This window comes from Phallusia mammillata, chromosome 5, assembly GCF_965637545.1.
Source record: "Phallusia mammillata chromosome 5, kaPhaMamm4.hap1.1, whole genome shotgun sequence".
Taxonomy (NCBI): Eukaryota; Metazoa; Chordata; class Ascidiacea; order Phlebobranchia; family Ascidiidae; genus Phallusia; species Phallusia mammillata.
Window position 1 is genome coordinate 9,736,540 of NC_137256.1, and position 22,027 is coordinate 9,758,566.

General features: G+C 35.7%; 2 protein-coding genes across 2 annotated transcripts; one reads left to right on the forward strand and one right to left on the reverse strand.

Annotated features, from left to right (window-relative positions):
• Positions 1-355: 355 nt before the first annotated feature.
• LOC145229910 (sorting nexin-33-like) lies at positions 356-14,610 on the reverse strand. The gene is made up of 9 exons (XM_080095253.1): positions 14,327-14,610; positions 12,813-13,025; positions 11,586-11,780; positions 10,987-11,086; positions 9,997-10,202; positions 9,143-9,362; positions 8,538-8,717; positions 5,392-5,513; positions 356-2,687 (listed from the first exon to the last, which is right to left on the reverse strand). The coding sequence occupies exons 1-9, from the start codon at positions 14,525-14,527 to the stop codon at positions 2,412-2,414; spliced, it is 1,713 nt and encodes a 570-aa protein (XP_079951379.1). The 5' UTR covers positions 14,528-14,610; the 3' UTR covers positions 356-2,411.
• Positions 14,611-16,529: 1,919 nt separating this feature from the next.
• Positions 16,530-21,067, forward strand: LOC145229048 (baculoviral IAP repeat-containing protein 8-like). The gene is made up of 5 exons (XM_080094303.1): positions 16,530-17,140; positions 17,202-17,246; positions 19,040-19,282; positions 19,819-20,076; positions 20,528-21,067. Exons 1-5 carry the CDS (start codon positions 17,109-17,111, stop codon positions 20,973-20,975), a joined length of 1,026 nt encoding a protein of 341 aa, XP_079950429.1. The 5' UTR covers positions 16,530-17,108; the 3' UTR covers positions 20,976-21,067.
• The last annotated feature ends 960 nt before the right edge of the window (positions 21,068-22,027 follow it).

Below are 22,027 nucleotides of genomic sequence, written 5' to 3' on the forward strand. Positions count from 1 at the left end.
TTAGTGCTGTGGTTCCCAACCTTTATCGACAAATTCCTCATTTAAATTTGCATAACATTTTCTTTCCTTCCCAATATACTACATAGTAGATGCAAAACTAAAGAAAGATAATTTAAAATTGGGTATTTTATGAACTCCACAGGTCATATTCCCAGAGATGGTGCCTTTTTACAAACCACATGCTCAAATTAAAGTAAATTTCTCCCCTCAAGTTTCAAAATTCCTCTCTGGTTGGGAACCACTGCCCTAATGCCCTGGAGAGTTAAAATCGGTAATCTTGAAGTGGACACAAAGGCTTTTTTTCTGAAAATCTTAACAGATCCCAATAGGCAACTGGAACTTTGTCGGGCCTAAACCATTTGCTCATACGATTTTATTTGAATAGAACGTGTTGTCAGTAAACATATAAGAGCGTCGCAAAGATAAAACCCTTGCGCGGTACAAAAACAATAATAAAACATCTTCACGGGAAAAGTAATTGCATTCGGCGGGAAACCAGTGACCGATTGCCTGCGACTTTAAAATATATTTCAGTGGTCTCGAACTTCTAGCGTTTAAAGTGGTTTTACAATTGGTGAGATACATTTGGGTACAACATGTTGCACGGGCTACCTTGCTTAAGATGCCACACGCTACAAATTACACAAAAGAATGAAAAAGAGACTTGAAAATAATACCATGTAAAAGCAAGGAAAAAATGTTTAGTGCAAAAAGAGTTATTTTATTGCGGGGAAATAAAAATTCGAGTTCAATGCACTTAGGCGTAGTTTGGTACAAAAGTTTTTTCCGCAATTTAGTGTCAACAACAATGTAGTTCATGTTTTACATATTTGAACATTTGAGTCTGGACAAAAAAATCGTGAATTTACAACGGGTCACAATGTACATCGAGCATAAAGTAAGGAACACCTCGATTTTATTGGAATGAAATTTGGAGCTTTATGCACCAAAGAATTAGGCCGAATAGCAAAAAGAAAAAGGGTTGGACCAGGGTTGTGACTTGTGTATATTACGTTTAAGTTATTTTGTCGAAATTTCCTAGCAACTGGACATAGAAGTTTACAAATTAATGTTTTATAATGCTGATTATATTAACATTTAAATTTTGTTTTATATTCCAAAAATTTCAAAAAAAAAAACTTTTGGTCACACATATATGCTTTTGCATTGTAACACAAGAACCTTTGAAACACAAAGTTATAAAGAAACTTGCTAAACTATTTTGATGGCTTTAAATTTTGTGGACTTTAAAGATTAATAAAAACTCCGCCGTATAATACAACAAATAATAAAATACGTTCAAATTGCTGCAAAAATATCGGTGTAGCATATAAAATCAATTGCTTCGATAATACGTTGCTACGCGTTTGAAAAATTCAGCCTTGTTTGACAATTGCGATCGAAACTGATTCGGACAAAGATACTTGTACTTTTTTTTACATATTTTTTAATGTTGTATTTTTAAACAAACTTTTTTCAAACTTGGGCATACCTTACTTATAAGGTATGTAAAATGATGTTTTTAGTATATCGTTTTCCCCTAAAACAGGATTATTTTCGCTACCAAACAGTTTTTTCAGTACTAGCGATACATAAACAGTTCCCAAACGTACATAAAATTATATGATATATCATATTGGGCTCTATCCTGTCAAAATAAACGCGTTTCTTAAATTCTAAAGTAAGTTTATGCTAAAAAACGCAAGTTCAGCAAAAATAAGGCAGATTAGGTACATATAGTGCGGAGGGGTGCAACAAAAATACGAAGTGACACAGAAAACACAAGTTTAAGACGAAAAAAGTATGGAATATGTGATGTACAATGTACGAAAGTAACGCAGTAATATTTAATAACACATTGCGCACTGATGCGTAACGGAAATGCATATTTTGTGATCACGTGGCGTTGAACCAATACAGTTAGTTGTTTGTTATTAGCTTGTAAAGTGGCATGAACATTTGCCGAAACGTTTAAACCATAAAGCATGTCGCTATTTACGTCTATATGGGCCGTTATGTTCGTCATTAAACTTATGAACAGATCCGTGTATAGTGTTTCAAAGCTTGCTAGTTGTAACTAACCAAAATTTGTTGTTGTGCACTAAGCTTTAAAAATTTGAGAACCAATTTTTTAAACTGTACTGATTCGCCGAAAGTCTTTAAGACCTAAATAAGACTAATTTAAGACGGTGTTCGTTTAAATGCTGGGAACAAAAGCAACTTAAAACTGATAAAAAGTGTTTAAAAGAAATTTAGAAAACAGGACTTACAGCCTCCTCCTAACCGTCAACAAGCAAGCTGGTCTGTAATGTTATCCGCTGGTGACTTCCAGTTTAAAGAGTCTTATAAATCCAACACATGGAGCAACGGCTCAAATCATCACCTCATTTTTCCCACTGGGTGGCGGGCTATCACGAGTCCAGGTTCAGTTCGTCAAACGACCCAAGAGCCGTTCGAAGTTCGCCTGCCACGCGTTCGAAGAAATCCGCTTGGTTGCGTAAGAGATCACGTTGCGAGATTGCAAAGTCCCGAATGCGCTCAGTGTGGAAATGAGACATTTCTGCTCTCATACAACAAACCACACGGTCTGCTCTCTCCGTTACAGCTCCTAGCTCCACATCCGTCATCTTGCCTTCTTCTTTGAGCTTTTTGCATTCGCGGACTTTTCTCATAGCGCCTGTCTGGATCTGCGAGGGGCGTAAAAGGGGCGTGGTTAATTGGTCGGTTGTAAATTTTAATGCAAAAAAATTGTAACATTTTTAAAATTGCTGAAACGTGAGGATTAAAGTTACACGTTTTGGGGGTCTGTGGGTGAACCGCTGGGTCATTTAGGGCCAAACTTTGGGAGGATAAACTTTGGATAACGAACTAAAAAGTGTGTAAATTTGAGTAAGTTCAAAGCCTTCTCTATTGTCTAAACGGGTGGAACACACCACCGTTTGACAAACAAAGGAAAAAATACGAAAGATAGCCATATGCAACCATTTTCTGTGGTTTTTGGAATAACATTTTCTTAAATCTTCAAACAAGTAAATGACAAAAAAGGTAGAGGACTCTTTTATTGCAAGATCACTAAACTAAGAAGGTGTAAACACCGTATGATAATGTAACACTATAGGGCAGGTGTGGCCAACACGTCGATCGCCTGCTTTTGACTGGTCGATCGCCACTAAATTCTCCACAACTAATCAAACGCTTATTAATTGAAAAACAAATTAAATATTATAAAACAGCACTGTCATTTTGAAACAACGCACACATGTGTAATAAGACAATACCTAAGTAATTGTCACTTTCTTTGTTGCGTAACAATTGTTATTTTGGCACCAAATTATGTCGTAACAACTACAATGTTTGTCGTCACAACTTGAGTGTTTGCTTTAACGAAGCTGTTGCTATTGATTGGGGAGATTTAAAAGTTCCCACTGACTACTTTGATAAAAATTGTGTGCATATGCGACGTTTTATTGTTGTAATAACTAGGTGATGCTTGCCAACAAAACTCATGACCATAAATATGTGGCAATTGTCAAGCAAATCGCATGAAAAAATTTGCGTTATTGCTTTGTGTTAGTGTCAGCCTAAATTACGACTGATCAGTCGATCGCGTACAATTAAGAAAATTTTCGTCGATCTTAACGACTGGCAAGTTGGCCACCCCTGCTATAGGGCAAAGAAATTTATACGACTCTTTCCTGGGCCGAAATAAATAACAATCAGACATTGGAAAAAATGATGCGATACTTTGTAGTTCAAGCCCCCTTCGTGTTGCTAACAGTGACAGAAAAAACTCAGGTAAATTTACATGTGGCCTTTACAGAAGCATTACTTACAACGCCTAGCAACGTACACAAGATCATTTACCCATAACCAAACACAAAAGGTTAGCTCGTTGCCCAACCTATAAACATTTCGCGGGGGTGACAAAAGCCTTTACCAAAATCAAGACGTTTTTCCCGGCAAAAATTAGCCGGTATTTCGTATTTGCACTATTCAAAGCCAATGAGGTAGCGATCATGCGAAGCGTTTGCGGCAAAAAACACCGGAACCTGCCCAGCAAACACCAAGGGTTTGCGAGCTGATATAAAAATCCCGAAATGCACTTCCCGTTTCTGCATGCGAAATTGCCCGCTAGCTTGTAACTAAGTTCCTGTTCATAAATGTTTCTAGAAAAGGGGGATGGCTTGTCTTTATCACCATGATGTAACATGAGCTGCAATCACTACATGACTACCTAATGCACGCTTTTGATAAAATACTCCCTAAATGTACGCTTTAGGCAACGAAAACGGCTGATGATTTAATACCATTTGTACCTGTCTAAAAAATATTTAATTTCTCGCATGAAACAACACCTTTAATCTTAACAAATCGCAGTACGCCAGGCCTATTGAAGACGTTATACCGAATCAAGCCGGTCGCCCAAGTATTTCTATATGACAAGGCACATACTAGAAAAGTCTAGACGTTATACCGAATCAAGCCGGTCGCCCAAGTATTTCTATATGACAAGGCACATACTAGAAAAGTCTAGCCTGTAGTAGGATTCGAACCCAAGACAGGAGTCTTTACGGGACTCGCGTTCTGCCAACTGAGCTAAACAGGTGAACGCACCAAAAATTCGAATCAGTCTTAACAATATATTTTAACCAATGTGGCCTGTACATTGTAAAAATTGAAACTTTTACGGTTCCAGCGTTTATATTGTTATTGTGTAGAAACATAATAGTGTAGAAGTAGTAATATTTGACTCCTAAACATTAAAACTTGTTGAAGAGGCTTACGTAAAGCGTAACAATTAGTCTTTTTGCGTAAATTCTAATTAAAACACCAAGCATTGCAACAGTATTGATCAAACAGTCGCAACTAAAATGATTAAAGATTCTATTTAGGTGTATTTCTTGGTGCAAGGGGAAAAATCAAATCTTGTTCTGCTTTCCGAGTCAAGGCACCTGGGGAATACCCCCGTAAAATTTGAGCTGATTGTGACGTCACAAGGAGAGAGCGCTTTCTTCGCGACGACATTTTCTCTCGTCAACATTTTTATTGACCAGTTTTATTGGGATTGTTTGCCCATGGTAAACACAGTTTGAAAAAGAGATCTTAAAAGACGAGGTCATATTTTGCTTTCAAGGCTGGTGCTGTACAACTGCGGCTAACACGTGTTTGAACTGCGTTTTTTACGGGCAATAATAAGTTTTTTAAAAAATAGCGATCAAAAAACTAAACTTATCAGTTATGACGTCACAAAATCAAAAGTGGTAATACAATTACCCCACAGGCAAAATGTCAAAATTACCCACTGGTTAAGAACCACTGCTCTAGCATAAAAGCATTCAAAACGTTTTTTTTTTTCTTTTTACAATACAAAAATACACATGGGTAACTTACATGCCAGACATCTGGTAAGGTCTCTAGCAGTCCTTTGTAAAGCCACATTGAATCTATAACCTGATGTAAGTCTTCTTTGGGTTGGTTGGCAAACATTTCGCCCACACGGTTGTATGATGACCCTGTAAGTATTGAACAAGCCTTTATGAGTCTTGACCCGAGCCACTGACCGGTTTATGATCGTAAATCGACAGACCATTGGACAAATACAAACGTTTTAATGTAAGATAATGTTCGATTTGTTTAACTAGGCGGGCGGGGAGCATGATTCAGCAAAATTAAACTCCTACGTTTAAAGTTGTGCATTGTGAACTGCAATGGGGAAATTTATAGTCGAGTATGAAACCGAGTCATCAACGAGTAGTCGAGTACTTGTAGAGTCTTTTTGTATGGACTCGACTCGAAATAGTACCCGACTACTCGTTTAAAACGTAATCAGAGAACGTTTTAACTATTACACAGCGGAATAGTACTTGTGTTGTGAGTTATAAAGTCATGGTTATCTATGCACAGGACCACCAAATGTTATCCATACTCGGCCAAACTGATTTACAGTGTGCCCAGTGTTGGAGAGGTAAGGCCCAGTATATTACTAATTATTTCCTTCGAAGGTCAAAACAAACTTGATTTAACTAATTTTTCTACATACTTGGTGTTGAAACTTTCTTTACAACGGGTTTTGAATAGTTTGCAAAACACAAAAACTGTACGAATTTTTTATTGGTTTGGTTATTTACAAAGCCGAATACATTGCTTTGCTGATAAATTGGTACAAAACTTGGGGAACTGAATTGCTACGGTATATCATATTGCAGGTTTTGCCCTGCTTTTAAGAAGCACCTCTTGCGCCAGACGAGTAGCTTGTAACGATATGCCCATCGGCATTACTAACAAACATAAACAATCGTGCATTTTGCCCTGTAAGCAGCAGATTGCAACATAATACATGTGTACAACCTGGAGCCCCTGGGCAATCGGCAAAAACACAACAGTGGCGTATTGATACAGTTTGCTGACTCAAATGAAACCTCAGCAATACCGCAGTAACCCAAAAAGAGTGGCCATATTTATGACGAAACTTAATCTAGTGTGTTTGATTTGTCTGTATTTTTTGTCATCTTACGTCATCACGCAAAGGTTTAGAGGTGACGTAAGAAATTGCTACAAAGCTGTTTTCACCTTTTTACGGGGGGCTCCTTGTTGTGAAATTAAATGCCTTTAATGCATACATAGCGAAACTTTTTACCACTAATATGGTCACCAAAGTCAAAAGTTATGTAAACGATAAACTGTTTCGCTATTAAATATTGGCATTTAGTATTTGTTTTTGACACTTTCGAAATGTGTTTTTTACACTTTTTACACACTTTCTATCCGAAATTACCAATACGGCAAGCGTTCGCGTATCCCATATTCCTTACGTAGTAGGAAACGGGTCATTCACTTCGCTATTGTCCCGGCAAGTGGGAAATTTCCCCAACTGTACAACGGATCAAAGGCATACAGTCAGGTGCGTGGGTGGACCGAGGTATTCTTAGGCGTGGGTGACCAAAGTTTTTGTCACAAAACGTTGAGATGAATAAAAGGTATGACGATCGGCGGTTGGATAATAGTTACAAGTTGTAACTTACAACAATACAACATAAAGTAAACACACAAAATGGAATGATCAATATATAATGTTTTTTTTTTGTCAAAATTACACCAGCACATGGTGGTTAAATATTTATAATACGTCACCACGACCTTTTAGTTTCACTTCAAATTAGCAAAAAAAGAAAAAAAAATGTGCGACAGTGGACACTGTAGTTTTTACATAATTCAGTATGAGGAAAATATGCCCGTCGGAAAATTTCTGCCACATAAGCAAATAAAACTTCTAATTTATCAAAGTTTTTGTGTTAATACCTGTATTATACCGCGAAACAATATACATGTGTATGTTCATAAGCTTAATAACGAATATAATGGCCCAAATGGATTATACTAGCTTTGTGACAAGCTGTGGTGCGATAGATTCAACAAGTCGGAAAGTAGTTAGGTGACCCCTGCTCTAAAGTAGGGCAATACAAAACACACTATATCGCACAGGCGCTCCTGCAACTGCGGTTTTGTTGTTGCCAGCCACAAAACCGTGTTTAGGGCATGCTTTGGAAAACGAGTTAGAGTCACCAAACTGTGGTGCCTAGTATCTCCGTCACGCCTTATGCAGCTTAATGGACCGCGGCACAATGTTTTTTGGAAACTCCCCCAATGAACTATAAGTGGAACTTTATGCCTGACGTTTAAAACTTGTGGAAATATTCCCTGTTAAACCTCTACACAAGTGCTTTTTTGACCAGGACCCATCTTTTTCAAAGATGTTACTTAAATACATTTGGGAATACACATGTGTTACCATTTAATAAACTACTTGTTTTGACTTAAAAATGGCAATATGCTGGGTTATGCAATACAAGCTTTCAAATAACATGACATCCATGAAAAGGAAGTATGCTATTAAATTGGGAATGACTGCTTATGGGATATATTGCATAAACAACTTTATGCTCCAATTTAGATGTCTGGTTCCAGTAAATTGACAACAGTTTACAAGTGACTAGACAGGTGCGAAGTCAAGACTGTAATTTTATGTAATCTGCAATTTTTGCACAACATAAAACTGATTCACACATCTATCTTAGCAATTTCTGTGTATATAGGTATAGTATTACTGTCTTTCCTCAATCAACAAATGATTTTTTTTAAATCAGTGTCATTTGGCCAATTGTATGAGGTAATTTCACCTTTATAAATCTAACTTTTGGGCCTATTTCAGGATTTTTGTATGCTTAGGTATGAGCTGTATTTTAGTTTTGGGGCTGCTGACACTTCTGTGAAAAAAAGCCACTTTTCATACCGTGATTGAAAGTCCTCTATGACACAAAACAGTTTTTCACCCATTGACCCTACACAGTTCAAACTGTATCTATAAACATTTGAGAATGACACAAGTTGATGTCGAAACGTCATGCTTTATGCAAATATATTGGCTTGTTTGTTTCTGGTTAGTATCTATAAACAGTTGTAACAACACCTAATCATTACACACTATAACTATCCCACCGTTATTATATAACACACCCACACACATAAGTAACACATACCTGCAGCCTTCAGTGCATTGGTAAGTGTTTTGTTGTCTGTAGTCTGGTGCATGTTAAATCCAGCAGCTATCGTTGTAATTGCTTTGCCAAAGGATTGGTATTCCCGTTTGAATATTCCAACGTGCTTATTGGCAAGAGATTGGGAGCAGGTTGCGAACTGTGATACTCCGTCATCCATTGCTAAACAATGCAAAAAGATAAGTTGCTACACAAACTGAAAACAAAGTATATAATATACAGAATAATCCAAAAGTGGTTTCAGTTGAAAGTTTAATGTCCTTTAGAAATTGAACAGCATTGTGGTTTACATTTGTAGAGTTCATAAGACTATTTTATTTAAAGCACTTGCTTTAATGGAGTTGAATTTTCCAGCTACCGTATTTATTCGATTACAAGTCACAGGTTATAAAGTATTTTAACCTACACTTGGTGCGACTTACAATCAAAGGCGGGTTATATCTTATATAACATACTGATATTATTTCAACACTCCTGCTTTTTGTTTTATTTCTTTTTTAAAATTCTATGTGTGTATTGTACACCAACATAAAAAACCATAGAAAACCAAATTTATCCAACCAGTTCTAGGAAAAACTGGTTGATACCTTTTGTAAACTTTTTGAACTGGTCTAACGGACCATCTGCATCGGTAACCGTGGTTACAGTGGGTGGAAGTGAGACAGTAAGGAAAAAGTTTGCAGAGGACAAATCATCTTTTTCTGCTTGTCGTTTGCTCATTTTCCATGCCTTTTGCTCGGTCAATGTAAGAAAATTGCGAAATAGCTGAGACTTTGAAAGCACAGGGTGTCGACATATGTAGCCCACCTAATAATGCAAAATTTAAAAAGTCACACTATTATTTTTTTAACTGAAAGGTATTAGCTTTGTCGTGAACAATTTTCTATTATTTTCTGGTGGCAACATTAATTATGAATCAGTTTTTGTGCTTGCACTTCTGGGAAATGGCAAGCATCTATATACAACCAAAATGCGAGGATATCCTATTTTGCCAGCTAACAACATGATATTACAGATTTTTTTATGTTGCAACAAGTTTTTAACTTTACCTAATTCATGGCAACAGTTTATCTTAACAGTTACACTTAACCTAGTTAATACAAAGTTAGTGACAGACTGTTGGTGTATATACAATTGCAAAACCTGTTTAAAAAGTGATTTACCCACAGGGCAAAATACCACATATTTAAAGGTAGCAAAACCATTAAATAGGCAAAAGATTTAAAAACTTAAAAACAGGATATAAACTGCCAGTATCACATCTTTTGTTCAAAAGGCCAAATACAACCAGCATTTAAAAGGCCAAATGGCAGTAATGACAACAAACAACATAATTATAGATATACTTGTATCATAATCCATATTTACATAAATACACCAGGATAGGCCTATTTATATTTTGTCACATTTGTAAGGGTACATGTTAGTAGATATACCTTACCCACAACTTAAGCCTAGCCATTCTGGCTTCAATAAAATCTTCTTCAAATCTTCCCGATGCTTGCTTATCTGGTAATCGTGGAACTGCTACCATCGGATACCGTTCCACCAAACGGCCGTACAACCAGTCAAAATGCTTGTACCTTCTCTGGACTGTAACTTCTGTGTCACTCGGAGTTAAGTTGTAACACACAAATTTCTTTAAACCTGTGATTTGACATGGCACAGTGATTAGCTTTGAGAGTGATAAAATTTGACAGTGGTATTCAGTCATGGTTCCTACTTAGGTACTTAAAATGTAGGTAATGAGCTAATACTATTGGGCATGCTATAGGATAGAAATGTGCATGTTAAAAGTACATTTTATTAGGCATGTTAAAAGTACATTCTTAGGTATATTTAAAACCCTAATTGTTATTAATTTCCCAGTCTAGTAGGAACAATGTAGAATGACATTGTACCATGTATACCATTACAATGTTTTACATACAAGTATCTGGTGAAAAGGACGTTAGTTGCTACAAAAGTGAAAAACATGTAAATTTTACACAGATAGTAGCTTGTGCAGTATGAGGCCATTACATTGTTCAGCAATACGTCACAATGCCCAACAATTTTTGATTAGCATCCAACCATGCATAATAACATTTAATACACTAAGAGCACATTATAAATTGTTTCCCCATGTACCAACAATACTAACAGGTATTTTTACATTTTAAATTGGAGTGTAGATGGTTTTTACTTTAAACACACTAAGTAAAAATGCAAACTAAGTACAATTCCATCACTGAAAGAGCACTGAAATATCAAAATTATATTCCCCACATCGCCAGTTGAACACATTTTCACAGACAGAATCAATTAATCACCAAATCAGACAGTAGCCAGAAAAAGCAAACATGTTTTATGAACCGATCAGAATGACATCATTTTTGCAGTGTGAAACTCCTGACAGTAATTCTTATTTAACTATGCAAGTTGTTCTTACCCTTCATTTTGCTTTGTTCTTTTGGGTTACCAATTTTACAAGAAAATTGGTGCTCATTGTCGCGCCATTTTGGCCCTTCGCTGTCCATTACAATTTGCACCTACAAATATACATTGGTTAAAATTTAAAGTGTAAAAATCAAAAATTGAGATGGGTAACATATGGTAAAAGTTAACGCACTTTTGGCTTAGATATATTGTGTATGTATTTTAGCATTTTTATAAGTAACCTGTGCCTAGTTTCATGACAAAAATACATATAAAACACTGTACACAGATCTGTTCATAAGTTTAATGCCAAATATTACATCTCATATACGTATGCGTAAAACGCAAAATGCATTATTTTTAAATGTTTAAAAAATAAAGCATGTCCCATTTTACTGCTATTTTAGCTGTAATATTTGCCACAAAATACACATATATTGACAACATTTATGACAACAACTTCAAGAAAACAGAAAAAAAAAACGTTTATGGTGTTTAATAGCAGATTAACAGTTGGATCCTTACTAAACCCTACACAAAATGTGCCATTTTACCATAAGAAACAAAACACTTGAATAAGTTCAACCAACAGTTTCATTAATTAAGTAATACCTGATCGACTTGGCGTACTCTGGCATCTGCTTTGCCAAGCATATAGCTTTCACCTCCATGCTTCACAAATGATGAAAACCTGTTGAAGTTTTTGCTCACCGACCCTGATACCTTGGATGAGCGGCTTTCCACTGAGTTAATAGATGAAACATCTTGTGCCTCGTTGCCATATTGCCTTGCAGCACCCGCGTGCATCTAACCGAAATGTACATCAGTTTAGGGGTTAGGAAACACTAAGCCATAGCCAAGTGCAAAAAATTTTAAATAGGACTTAAGGAAACTACAGTATGTAGGCTAGACACAAGGAACAACTGCTACAAATCACCTATTGTCAGTAGAACCTTATTGTGGCAAAAGAAGCCCATGTTTTTAACTACAACAACATTACGATGAAAAATTACCCTGTACCGAACATTTGCGGTTTTGGGTGAAGTTGGCCTGAAAAAAATGTGACTAGTCTAAACTGGGTCATCATACTACAAAAATGTCTATCTTTTCATTTGATGGTTTTATCATAACCGTGTTAACTCAGGAAAATTGCTGTTTGATTATTAGATACCAATTATGTTGTTTATAATTTTTTCAATACATAGCTTCGGACAAAAATCTGTTTTTTTTAAATGCACATGTGTATTTTTCAATATTAAAAAAAAGTGAATTCATTTGTTTTAAAATACACAACTGGTGTGTATAAACACTGTATTTTAATTTTCAGTGTTTAAGAGAAACAAAGCACAAAATTGAATGTAAATTTATTCACACAATTTATTGTAACTCTTAAAACGGAGCTTTGTTTACTAAGTTTTGCACTTTGCAAAACTACAGCCACATGTGCCAAAACCACCAATGGTATAAATGATGTGTACTTTGTACCCAAGGTAATAACAGTGCTGGCTAAAATGGTCACATGAAAGCCTATACTGTATGTAGACCATTTTGGTCAATCTCATGCCAAGGTAGTCAAGCTTTTATTGGAATTAATCTGATGATTTCACTGGCAATTATCATAAACAGTTCAGTCTCTACCAAAGTACCAATATACATAAAGGGGACTGTACACAATTTTTAAGTAACTGACCAGACCTGTCTGTACAAGTAAATTGGTGGTTTAGGTTATACTTCAATGCATTCAAAGAGTAAGAGTTATGTTTTTTTTTTTTAAATTAAAATTTTAAAAATTTAGATCAAATTTTTTCCGAAAAAAACCCACACAAATATGAAACCTACTGGAACAACAGTAGTTGCAACGGTGGAGGAGTCATCCCAATCTTCTGACCAGGCATCATCATCATTATAATTGTTTTGAGTGTTGTTATAATTGCTAGGAAAACTACCGTTGTTGTGGGTAGGACTATATCCATCAGTTGCTTGTTGATAACCTGTTTGTTGTTCATAACTCTCTGTAGGTACATCAGCGTAACGCGGAGTGTTTAATGCATTCTACAAAGTTTAAAGAGTACATTAACAAAAATGTTCGAAACCACTGTTTAGTTCAGTTCAGGTTTTGGTATATACAGTTTATTTTGTAGTGGCACACACTTTGAGTTATGTTTTTGTGTGTTTAGTATTACTTCATGCAAATTTACTATTCCAACATTTATTTGGAACACTATATACAGATCTGTTTCTAAGTTTATTGGTGAAAAATAAAAATTGCATGGGCGTTTGCCAATATGTTTGAGCATTTAAGAATGTCAATTTTTATTTTTTGGGGGTGGTTATTTTCATCACATAACATTTATTTGCTTCAACATAATCACGTATTATGCGAAATAATACTGCCCAAACAACTTGTAGATCTATATATATAGTGTTCCACAAATAAGACAATTATTCTTGTCAATTTCATGACTGTAGTCACTATTTATGATGTTACAACACAACAAAGCTAATTAAACATTTATCAACATTTTAAAAATATTTCCATGTGTGTGTTGTGCAACATGTACTATGGCATTTCTAAAAAATGAAGAATGAATATTGTGCAACCCACAACAAAACAGATTTTTTTTAATCACAAAAATGAATTTACTGATTCGTGCGTAATTGTTCAAGTTGTGCATGACGCAATAACATCATGCATGTCAGTTCGTGACACACCACTGGTTGCAGGAAGCAATTAAATAAATCTGTTTTCACCAGTCATAAGCGCAAAGCAAATCTGGTTTCCCGTGAATTTTCGCAATTCAGATCAATTGCCAACGTGGGTGTGCAGTAAATTAACATGAAACCTCATCCATTGCGTCAGTTTGCCATGTCAATCAAACCGACTACAGGTATTATTCATTAAAACATACCAATGGGTCATGCTCCAAATTTGGCTACAGTTAGAGATATAAAAGCACTTTTTGCACATGTAACATGAGACATTTATCATATTTGTGGGTAAACCTAATTTTTCAATATGTATCTTAGCCCACAATACAATACCAACAACACATACTTGAAGATTACAAAATATGTGCTATGTATTACATTAAAAAACTTACACAAATTGTTTATCCACTGTACCAAAAACTTATTGCTAAGGTTTAATATGTATATCATGGTTATTTGTACTTTGCAGTCCTTAAAAAAAAAAAATTGTGTAGTATCCAGGATGAAACCAGCATGTTGCTAAGATATTTTCAACAAAAATCCCATTTTTTACAAAGATTCCACAATCTTAATGCAACTAATCAAAATATCTAAATCAGTTAATACAACTGCTCTAGTAACAAACTTACTACAAAAACACTTACATCGTCAGGGACAGGTACAACAATTAGTTGAACATAGGCTTCGGGAAAAAGTCCAACTCTTCCATCACTTGTTTGGCCTTCCCACCATCCTTCACCTATGTTTTTGTTAAGAATCTTTATAGTTTCCCCCTCAGTAAGTGATATTTCCCCATTTTCTGGTAGTCCCTCAAAGGTGTACAAAACACTGGCTTGCTCTGTCATGACCTGGAGATTGTTTTTGGTACACTATATGTTTGCAGGTTTAAGTAAGACAGGTGTGATAGCTTACTGAAATGAAAACATTGTGGTTTAAAGCAGCATTTTATACATACTGTCGAACATGCAATGGACAAACAACTTTTTATAAACACATGTGCTTATTTTTGAAAACTAAATATTTTTTCATGTATGAGTGAAAAACAGATTTTAGCACATTTGTAAAATGCCTCGGTTTCTGCCCCCACAAATCATATCCTTTGTCACAAATGGCGTTTACTAAACTTTTTTACACTTATTGGTTTGGTTTTATGCAGGTGGTTCAAACCACAACCAACTTTCAATAGTTCAAATAAATATGTGTGCCTTGTGTTAAACACTCCCTACAAGGAAAACAACCTCATCAGTTCTTTTGTCACAACTTAATATTAATTCCTGTACTTCAAACACCAAATTAAACAGACAAACCGAAAACTTTTGAAGTCATCCACCGTTTTTTATGTTTAGATTTAGATATATATATATTTTACTTTAAGTAACAGACATTATCTAACACTAACATTAGATAAGTAATAGGAATTATCAGTAATTCAGTATCTTATTCAATAGATTTCAAATTAAATTCCAATGATTTTGTTGAACAAATTATTCCGAACTTGAAAACAAACTTGACATCAACAGTTCGCGAGCCTGATAAAAGATTTTAAAGCAAAATAAAACTACAAAAAGCTGTTTGACCACGTAATAATGTAACTGATGGACAAATACGTCCGAACCTGAAGCAGACAGACGGGAATTAAATATAAGAGCCGACCGCCGAGCAACAAGTCACGCTTTGTCGTTTGCTTAACTTTTGTTCCGCTTGATCAAACACGTGATTCTGACGTAATACAAATAACCTGGGTGACGTCATAAAATGCGACGATGCGAAGCAAGTTGGATGAAAATTTTCCAAAATTTTCCCTGGCCGTGTGTTCGTTTTGTTTTAATCTATTTGTTTTCTTTGGTATAGTTTTTCTTTTAATTTGCCACAGGGAAGGTTGTTGTATTATTATGGATTGTTTACTGTTTTTTGTAATGTTACTTGTTTTAAACTTTTTGTTTTAAAGTTTTATATTTTATTATCAGTTAATTTACCATACATTTTAAACATTCTTTGAAACTAATTTTGGAAGAAAATCGATATCCGTGTTTTACCCACAAGACGGTTATGTATATTATGCAGGCTAATAATGTACTTGTGTTTAAAGTCATGTATTTTACATTTCAAACGAAACTATGCCATTTTTTGGTATTTTTATAAGTGGTAAGAATTTGCTCTGCAGGATATTCTATTAATAGGATTTTGCATTTAGCTTCTCATGATTTTAGACTGGGAATCATTTGGATCATTTCATTATCACTTTTATGTTGATGATGGCCTGAAAATTGCTTGATGATAAAATTATACTGATTGTCATCATAAATCTCAATGCTTTTGCAAGGTAAAATACATCTTGTCAAACATCTGTGTGTACAATATGTGTTAATTATTGATTATGTTGTTTTTCTTTTTAGGTGTAGATTGGTTGAGGAATATAAATCTCTTTTTTATCGTTGGAACAAATTGATTTAAGTTATTAAATTGGTTCTGTATCAATGACATGTTCATTGGAGTCAGTAAATGGTTGTGTTAACATTGCATTTGCTGCATTTGCAAAACAGAAAAAAACATTGTAGGTAAACTATATTGAAGCAATTTTAATATAGGTGTAGGCAATAGCTTACCTTTTTGTTCATAAATATTTGTAATTGTAGAATATTACAGTAGGCTATGTGTTTTACAATAGGCTATATAAACAAGCTAGCATAAATGGAATCATTCTTCAGGTTTAATGGTAAGTAAACTGTGTTTGTGGAATTCAAAAAGCAAAGCCAGAGATTTTCATACAAAGCAAATGGAATGCTGTGAACAAACCACAGTTGGCAATACAATTTTGTGTTGTTGAGCCAGTGACATCTAGAGATACTTTTAGTGTTTTATTAATATAGCTATCCTGGCTCACACATCATGGAAAAGTTTGCAATATTTTTGTTGTACCCCTGTTGTTATTGTTTGTGACATAGCTAATCAAATGGCCTGGTTATGGAATTCACATTGCTCTTAAACTCCCAGTCGATTTGCAATAATTGCATTCATCTGATGTAAAGATACCATTGCATACAGCTATTGTAATGATACGATTATAACGGAACAAGTATTGCCACATTTAAGAATTTTCTGATTTGTGGTAACGAATTTTCGTCCATATAAACTTGTTGACAAAATAGAAAAAAATAAGGTAAACAATAAACTTGTTAAAAGTCGTAAATAATCCTTTGGCGCTGAAGTGGTTCCTCCTTAATTCAAATTTGCGGTACGACGTCAAAACAAATCTTTCGGGAAATTGAGCTCGGATACCTAAAGGGGTTTCCCCCCAGTACACCACCACGTAACGGCTGTTGCACCATGAAAACAAAGCTTTGTCAAACAGGACATCTGCAAATAAGTCTCAGTGCGTTCTAAAACGCAGGCGAAATGCAGTGCGTTTAAAATTTTCGTTTTGAGATGGAGGCAGATTCTACACGTTCGACAACCACGTAAGTAGCAGAATGCCAGAGATAAAGTTGCAGGTATTAAAAGGTTTAAATGCGTTTGCAGATTACGCAAAGAGATTCGTGAAAGCAAAGGAAACAGTGACGAAGGGTAAGTTAATGGCAATCGCAAATTAATGCCACTGCAATTTATATTTGTCGAAACAACGATATAATCTATTGCTTATTTAACTATTTTTATGTTGAATATGTCCCTCTGTGGTATGCCCATTTTAGCAAACATGTATTGCTAGAACCTACATTGTTCTAGTAGGCAATGGTGCTTGTCTAGTAGGTTTAGGCCTGTGGTTCCCAACCTTTTTGTAGTTACGGACCCCTTTCAAAAATTCCAAATGCCTGCGGAACCACAACGTAATTTTCCGTAAGTCTTTCTAGCCTATGTTAAAAAAAGTAATTTTTCCTGATCCAAAGGTTTGATTACAGTTTGCACTCGTATAGCCTACAGGATTTAAAATGGGTTCGAAAACTTACAAATATTTTACGGTTCGTTAATGTAGGCCTACTGAAAATGTTTGGCTTTACGGACCCCTAAAACTAGTGTTTCATAACGGAACGAAACGAAATAACGTTATTCGTTCTGAGAAAATTATTTATTTCGTTCTGGACCGATATTTTCATTTCGTTCCGGTCTGACCGAAATAAATTTATAACGGTATTTTTCGGTCTTAACAAAAGAACATTTCTTTTTGGTCTTTAAGCGAAAAAAGAAAGTTGCAACACACAAAAATTATTGTCGGTAGTTGTTACGTCACATAACATTTGTCAATGATGGTCAAACCAATGTAAATTGTAAGAGCTTAACGGCGCGAAATTTTCAGCAATTGTTTCATGTAAAATATCCAGAACGAAATACCGGAATAAAAAATAACGGTATTTCGTTCCGGTATTTGAGCCAAAAATTATTTATTTCGTTCCGGTATAACGTTCCGTTCCATTCCGGTATGAAACACTGCCTAAAACCATCTCACGGACCTCTTTGGGGTCCGCGAACCCCAGGTTGAGAACCACTGGTTTAGGCAAATTTTCTTTACAAATCAATCATGCATGGTCCATGGACCAGAACTAAACACGACGTTCAATAGCTACACTTGCTTTTTTACGTTACTTACTTTTTGTGCGTCAGCTTTCCCCAAAAGGGTGCTGTTTGCAGAAAAGCGTAAAGGCTATCAAGTCGACCTTTAAGTAGCCTAGGCCAGTTTGTCGAATCATTCTACACCTAATTTTCGTTACTAATCAAATTTTATTATTAAAGATTGCGTGCGATACGAATGCTGTAGTTTTAAAGGGCTTCCAGCATGTCGTTACAAAGTCGTTTATTGTTTTTCAATAAATAAGCTGTGGGCATAAAACAAATATAATTATGACTTTGCACCAATGACTTTTATTGATTTAAAACCTGTTACCCCGTAACAGTTCAACTTTGTACTGTGGCATGATTCAACAAGTCTGAGAAACAAATAAAGTTACCCCCATACTGTGTTTAATGTAGGTCACTGCCTGTTTAGGTTGATTAACATATTGCGCCATTGCCACTAAACTTTCATTATTAAACAAGCAAATCTACTTGAACGGTGTTGTGTTGAATTTAGAGAAAATTAACGTTAGATTTAGCCTACCAGATCAGACGATACCTCACAAGGCACAACAGCAAACTTATGTTACAAAGGGGTTTAGCATATTTTTATTTGACTTATTTTCATAAAAATAAGAGTTATTATTTCTTCTTGGTAAAGGAAATGTATATGTGGGGTATTTTTTATGCAATCTATATAGCCCAAAGTTTCGCCTAGTAGCCTAACCATTTGATTTTTATTCTGCTATGCAAGTTGCAGTTGTAACTCCCATATATTTTTAATAACAATAGGCCTACAATTTGTTGTTTAGAAAGGCACTATTTCCGTGCCAAAAACCCATCACAGCAAGCATGGCGTTATTTCCAGCCCGAATTCGTACTTTCATATCCTGGCCACAGCATCTTGTCGCGGCCACTGCTGTTGTTATTGCCCAGGCCGGTTTCTTTTATCTCCAAGAACGGGACAGGGTCAAATGCTATTACTGTAACGGTGGCCTGCAAAACTGGAAAAAAGACGATGACCCTTGGTTTGAACACGCGAAATGGTTTCCTCAGTAAGTAACTGTAACCACAAGTTGGGAAATATTTATTTCCAGGTTAAAATCAGTTGACGATGTTAAAAATCCCTATTATTGCTCTATAAGCGGCATTGCTCCAGCCCAGTGGTTTCCAATGGGTTGAACTAAATTGAAGTCACCAACTGCCTAAAATCGAAAAAATCAAATAAAAAATGATCACCGGACTTGCAATAAAACAGGCAGCTCGACGGCGGACTCATTGTGAGCATAACGCATTCAGGCGTTGCCCGCCCACCGAGGATAAAAATGAAACAAACAACAAACATATAGACACTGAAGATACTTATTAGCGAAATTAATTTGTTCTTTTTAACATTGTCAACTGATTTTAACCTGGAAACAAACATTTCCCAACTTGTGATATACAAATAATAAAATGTGAAAATCGTTGCAACAATGGCAATAGAACAGGGAATGATTCCCAGAATCAATTTACCAGGATTTATAAGTAACTGTAATCATTTTTAATACCACTTCGGTTCCATAGGTTAATTTAAATACTTTTATTTTAGCTGCGAACATGTGCTGCACTGCAAAGGTATTGAATATGTGGAGGAAATTGGGCGCCAGTTTCCAAATATCAAAAGGCCTGTTATGCCCGGTAGCAGTAAATCTGTGCAACAATTGGCCAACGGAAACGGCAATAGAAATCATGAAGACGAGGGGTCAAGTTTTAACTCAGAGCTTCACCGGTTTTTGGAATCAAAAGTTGCAAAGGATGTAGAAGTCCTTGGTTTCTCAAAAGAGAACATTGCTAAGGTTGGAACAAGGTACAAACACAATAAAAAGTTAGAAATGGTAAAATTCTATTGTAGGGCATATTTTTGTGTAAATAAAAGGGAGCAGAAAATTCTTGAGTGATTTTCGCCTTCTCTACACTTCAAATTCTTTTCAAAAAACGCACTTTGCCTCAATGCTTTCGTAACAAACAAATTTGGCAAAACTGTGGCAAGAAGTCTAGTATTGTAACCTTATTTCGTCCTATTCAAACAGAATGCACATGATTAGAACTAAAATTACGGATACAAACTGCATCCCAAAATTAAACATGCAAATCACAAGCGTTACACTAACCAAAATAAAGTATGTTGCTAACAAATTTTGCAGCAGTTTTCGCAAGGCTTAAGGGTCCGTAATCAGTTCATTCATAATCTATTTTATTAGTGTTGTAAAAAATTAATTAAGGTGAAACGCAAACTTGAAAACGTGTTTTGTATTTAGGCGTTACAAACAATACAGGAATTTCTTCTCTGACGCCTCAGATCTGATTTCAGCTCTCATTGATCTCGAAGACGAAACAAAATCTTGCAATGAGACACAAAATAGCTTGACCTGTCAGTTAAAAAACCTACACCTCTACGAAGAGGCCCCCTGTCCATCTAATAATGTTTCTAATACCAGTCTTCAAACTGCAATTGTGCCAGTTAGTAAGGATGGTACCTTAAAACAGAAAGTGGTAAAACGTCCAAATCACCAAAATAATGATTTGTCTGAGCAGTTGTTGTCATTGCGACAAGATAACTTGTGTAAAATATGTCTTGACAGAAAGATAAATTGTGTAATGATGAATTGTCGTCACATGTGTTGTTGCTTAGAGTGTGCTGCTAGCGTTAAGCGTTGTCCAATATGCCGAGAAAAACTGGTTTCCATTTTTAAATTTTACCGTTGAGAATCTTTTGTTTTTTTCTCCTTTTTTCTTTGTATTTTTGTATTGGTTTGTGGGATGTATATCTTCAACAAATAAAAATCACATAAATTGTTTTTAGAATTTATTGGTTTGGCAGTACTGACCAGAGGTTCCCAGCCTACACATATTTCAAATATGTACTGGCGGCTATAAGTTGAATAAACCTCTTTTGCAAGCCTAATAACTGACCTTAAAAGATTTGGTGAAGAGTTATATTTCCAATGGGTAAAATATAAAATCAGTGTGTTTCAGGGATAGGTGGCGCAACGGAGCATTTGCAATAATTGCTGACTAAGCAAATTGCCGATTCAGCAATTATTGCCATTGCAAACGCCGCTGCTTCGTTGCGCCCCTTATCAGAAACTCATATACCTATGATGTGAGTTCCTGTGTTAGTAGCTCTACCTAGAGAAAGATGATTAAATACAGAGTAAAAACGTAGACACTTGGCTGTTGGTAAAATAAGAACCTGTGGTGGGGCCGTGAAAAGCTGCCTAAAAGGTTGTGGACCCCTGTCGTTAAAGGATGGAAACACAATGTTGCTGGTTATTAAATAACATCTGTCAAGAAATGTGGAAAAGTTTCAGGGATGATCCCAGTGTTCAATACATGTTCATGGTTGTTTACAATTCACTGCAGTCGTTTCAACTTAATTCTTAAAAAAGCTTAAATCTTACACAAGTGTTTTTTTACTCGTTTCAAGCCACCAGTCCAAACAAAAGAATGTCGTTGACCTGTCACAACCGAATTTTTAAAGAGTGACAAAAATAGTTGACAGTCAGCATCTTGACCACGTTTTTATATGGCATGCATCTATCTCCAGCTTATCACCAAATATAGCGGACTGCTTGTTGACCCACTATTTAATAAGTCATCATAGGCCACCAGTTGAAACCACGGGCCTAAACCATGCTTTATATATGTGTAACGACCGCTAGGTGCGCAGCCTGGCCCTGCGCCGTTCGTCACACTAGATAACCCTTTTTGTAAAACGCGCCCGTCCTACAACCTGTCCTCCAAGACGACCCACTCTT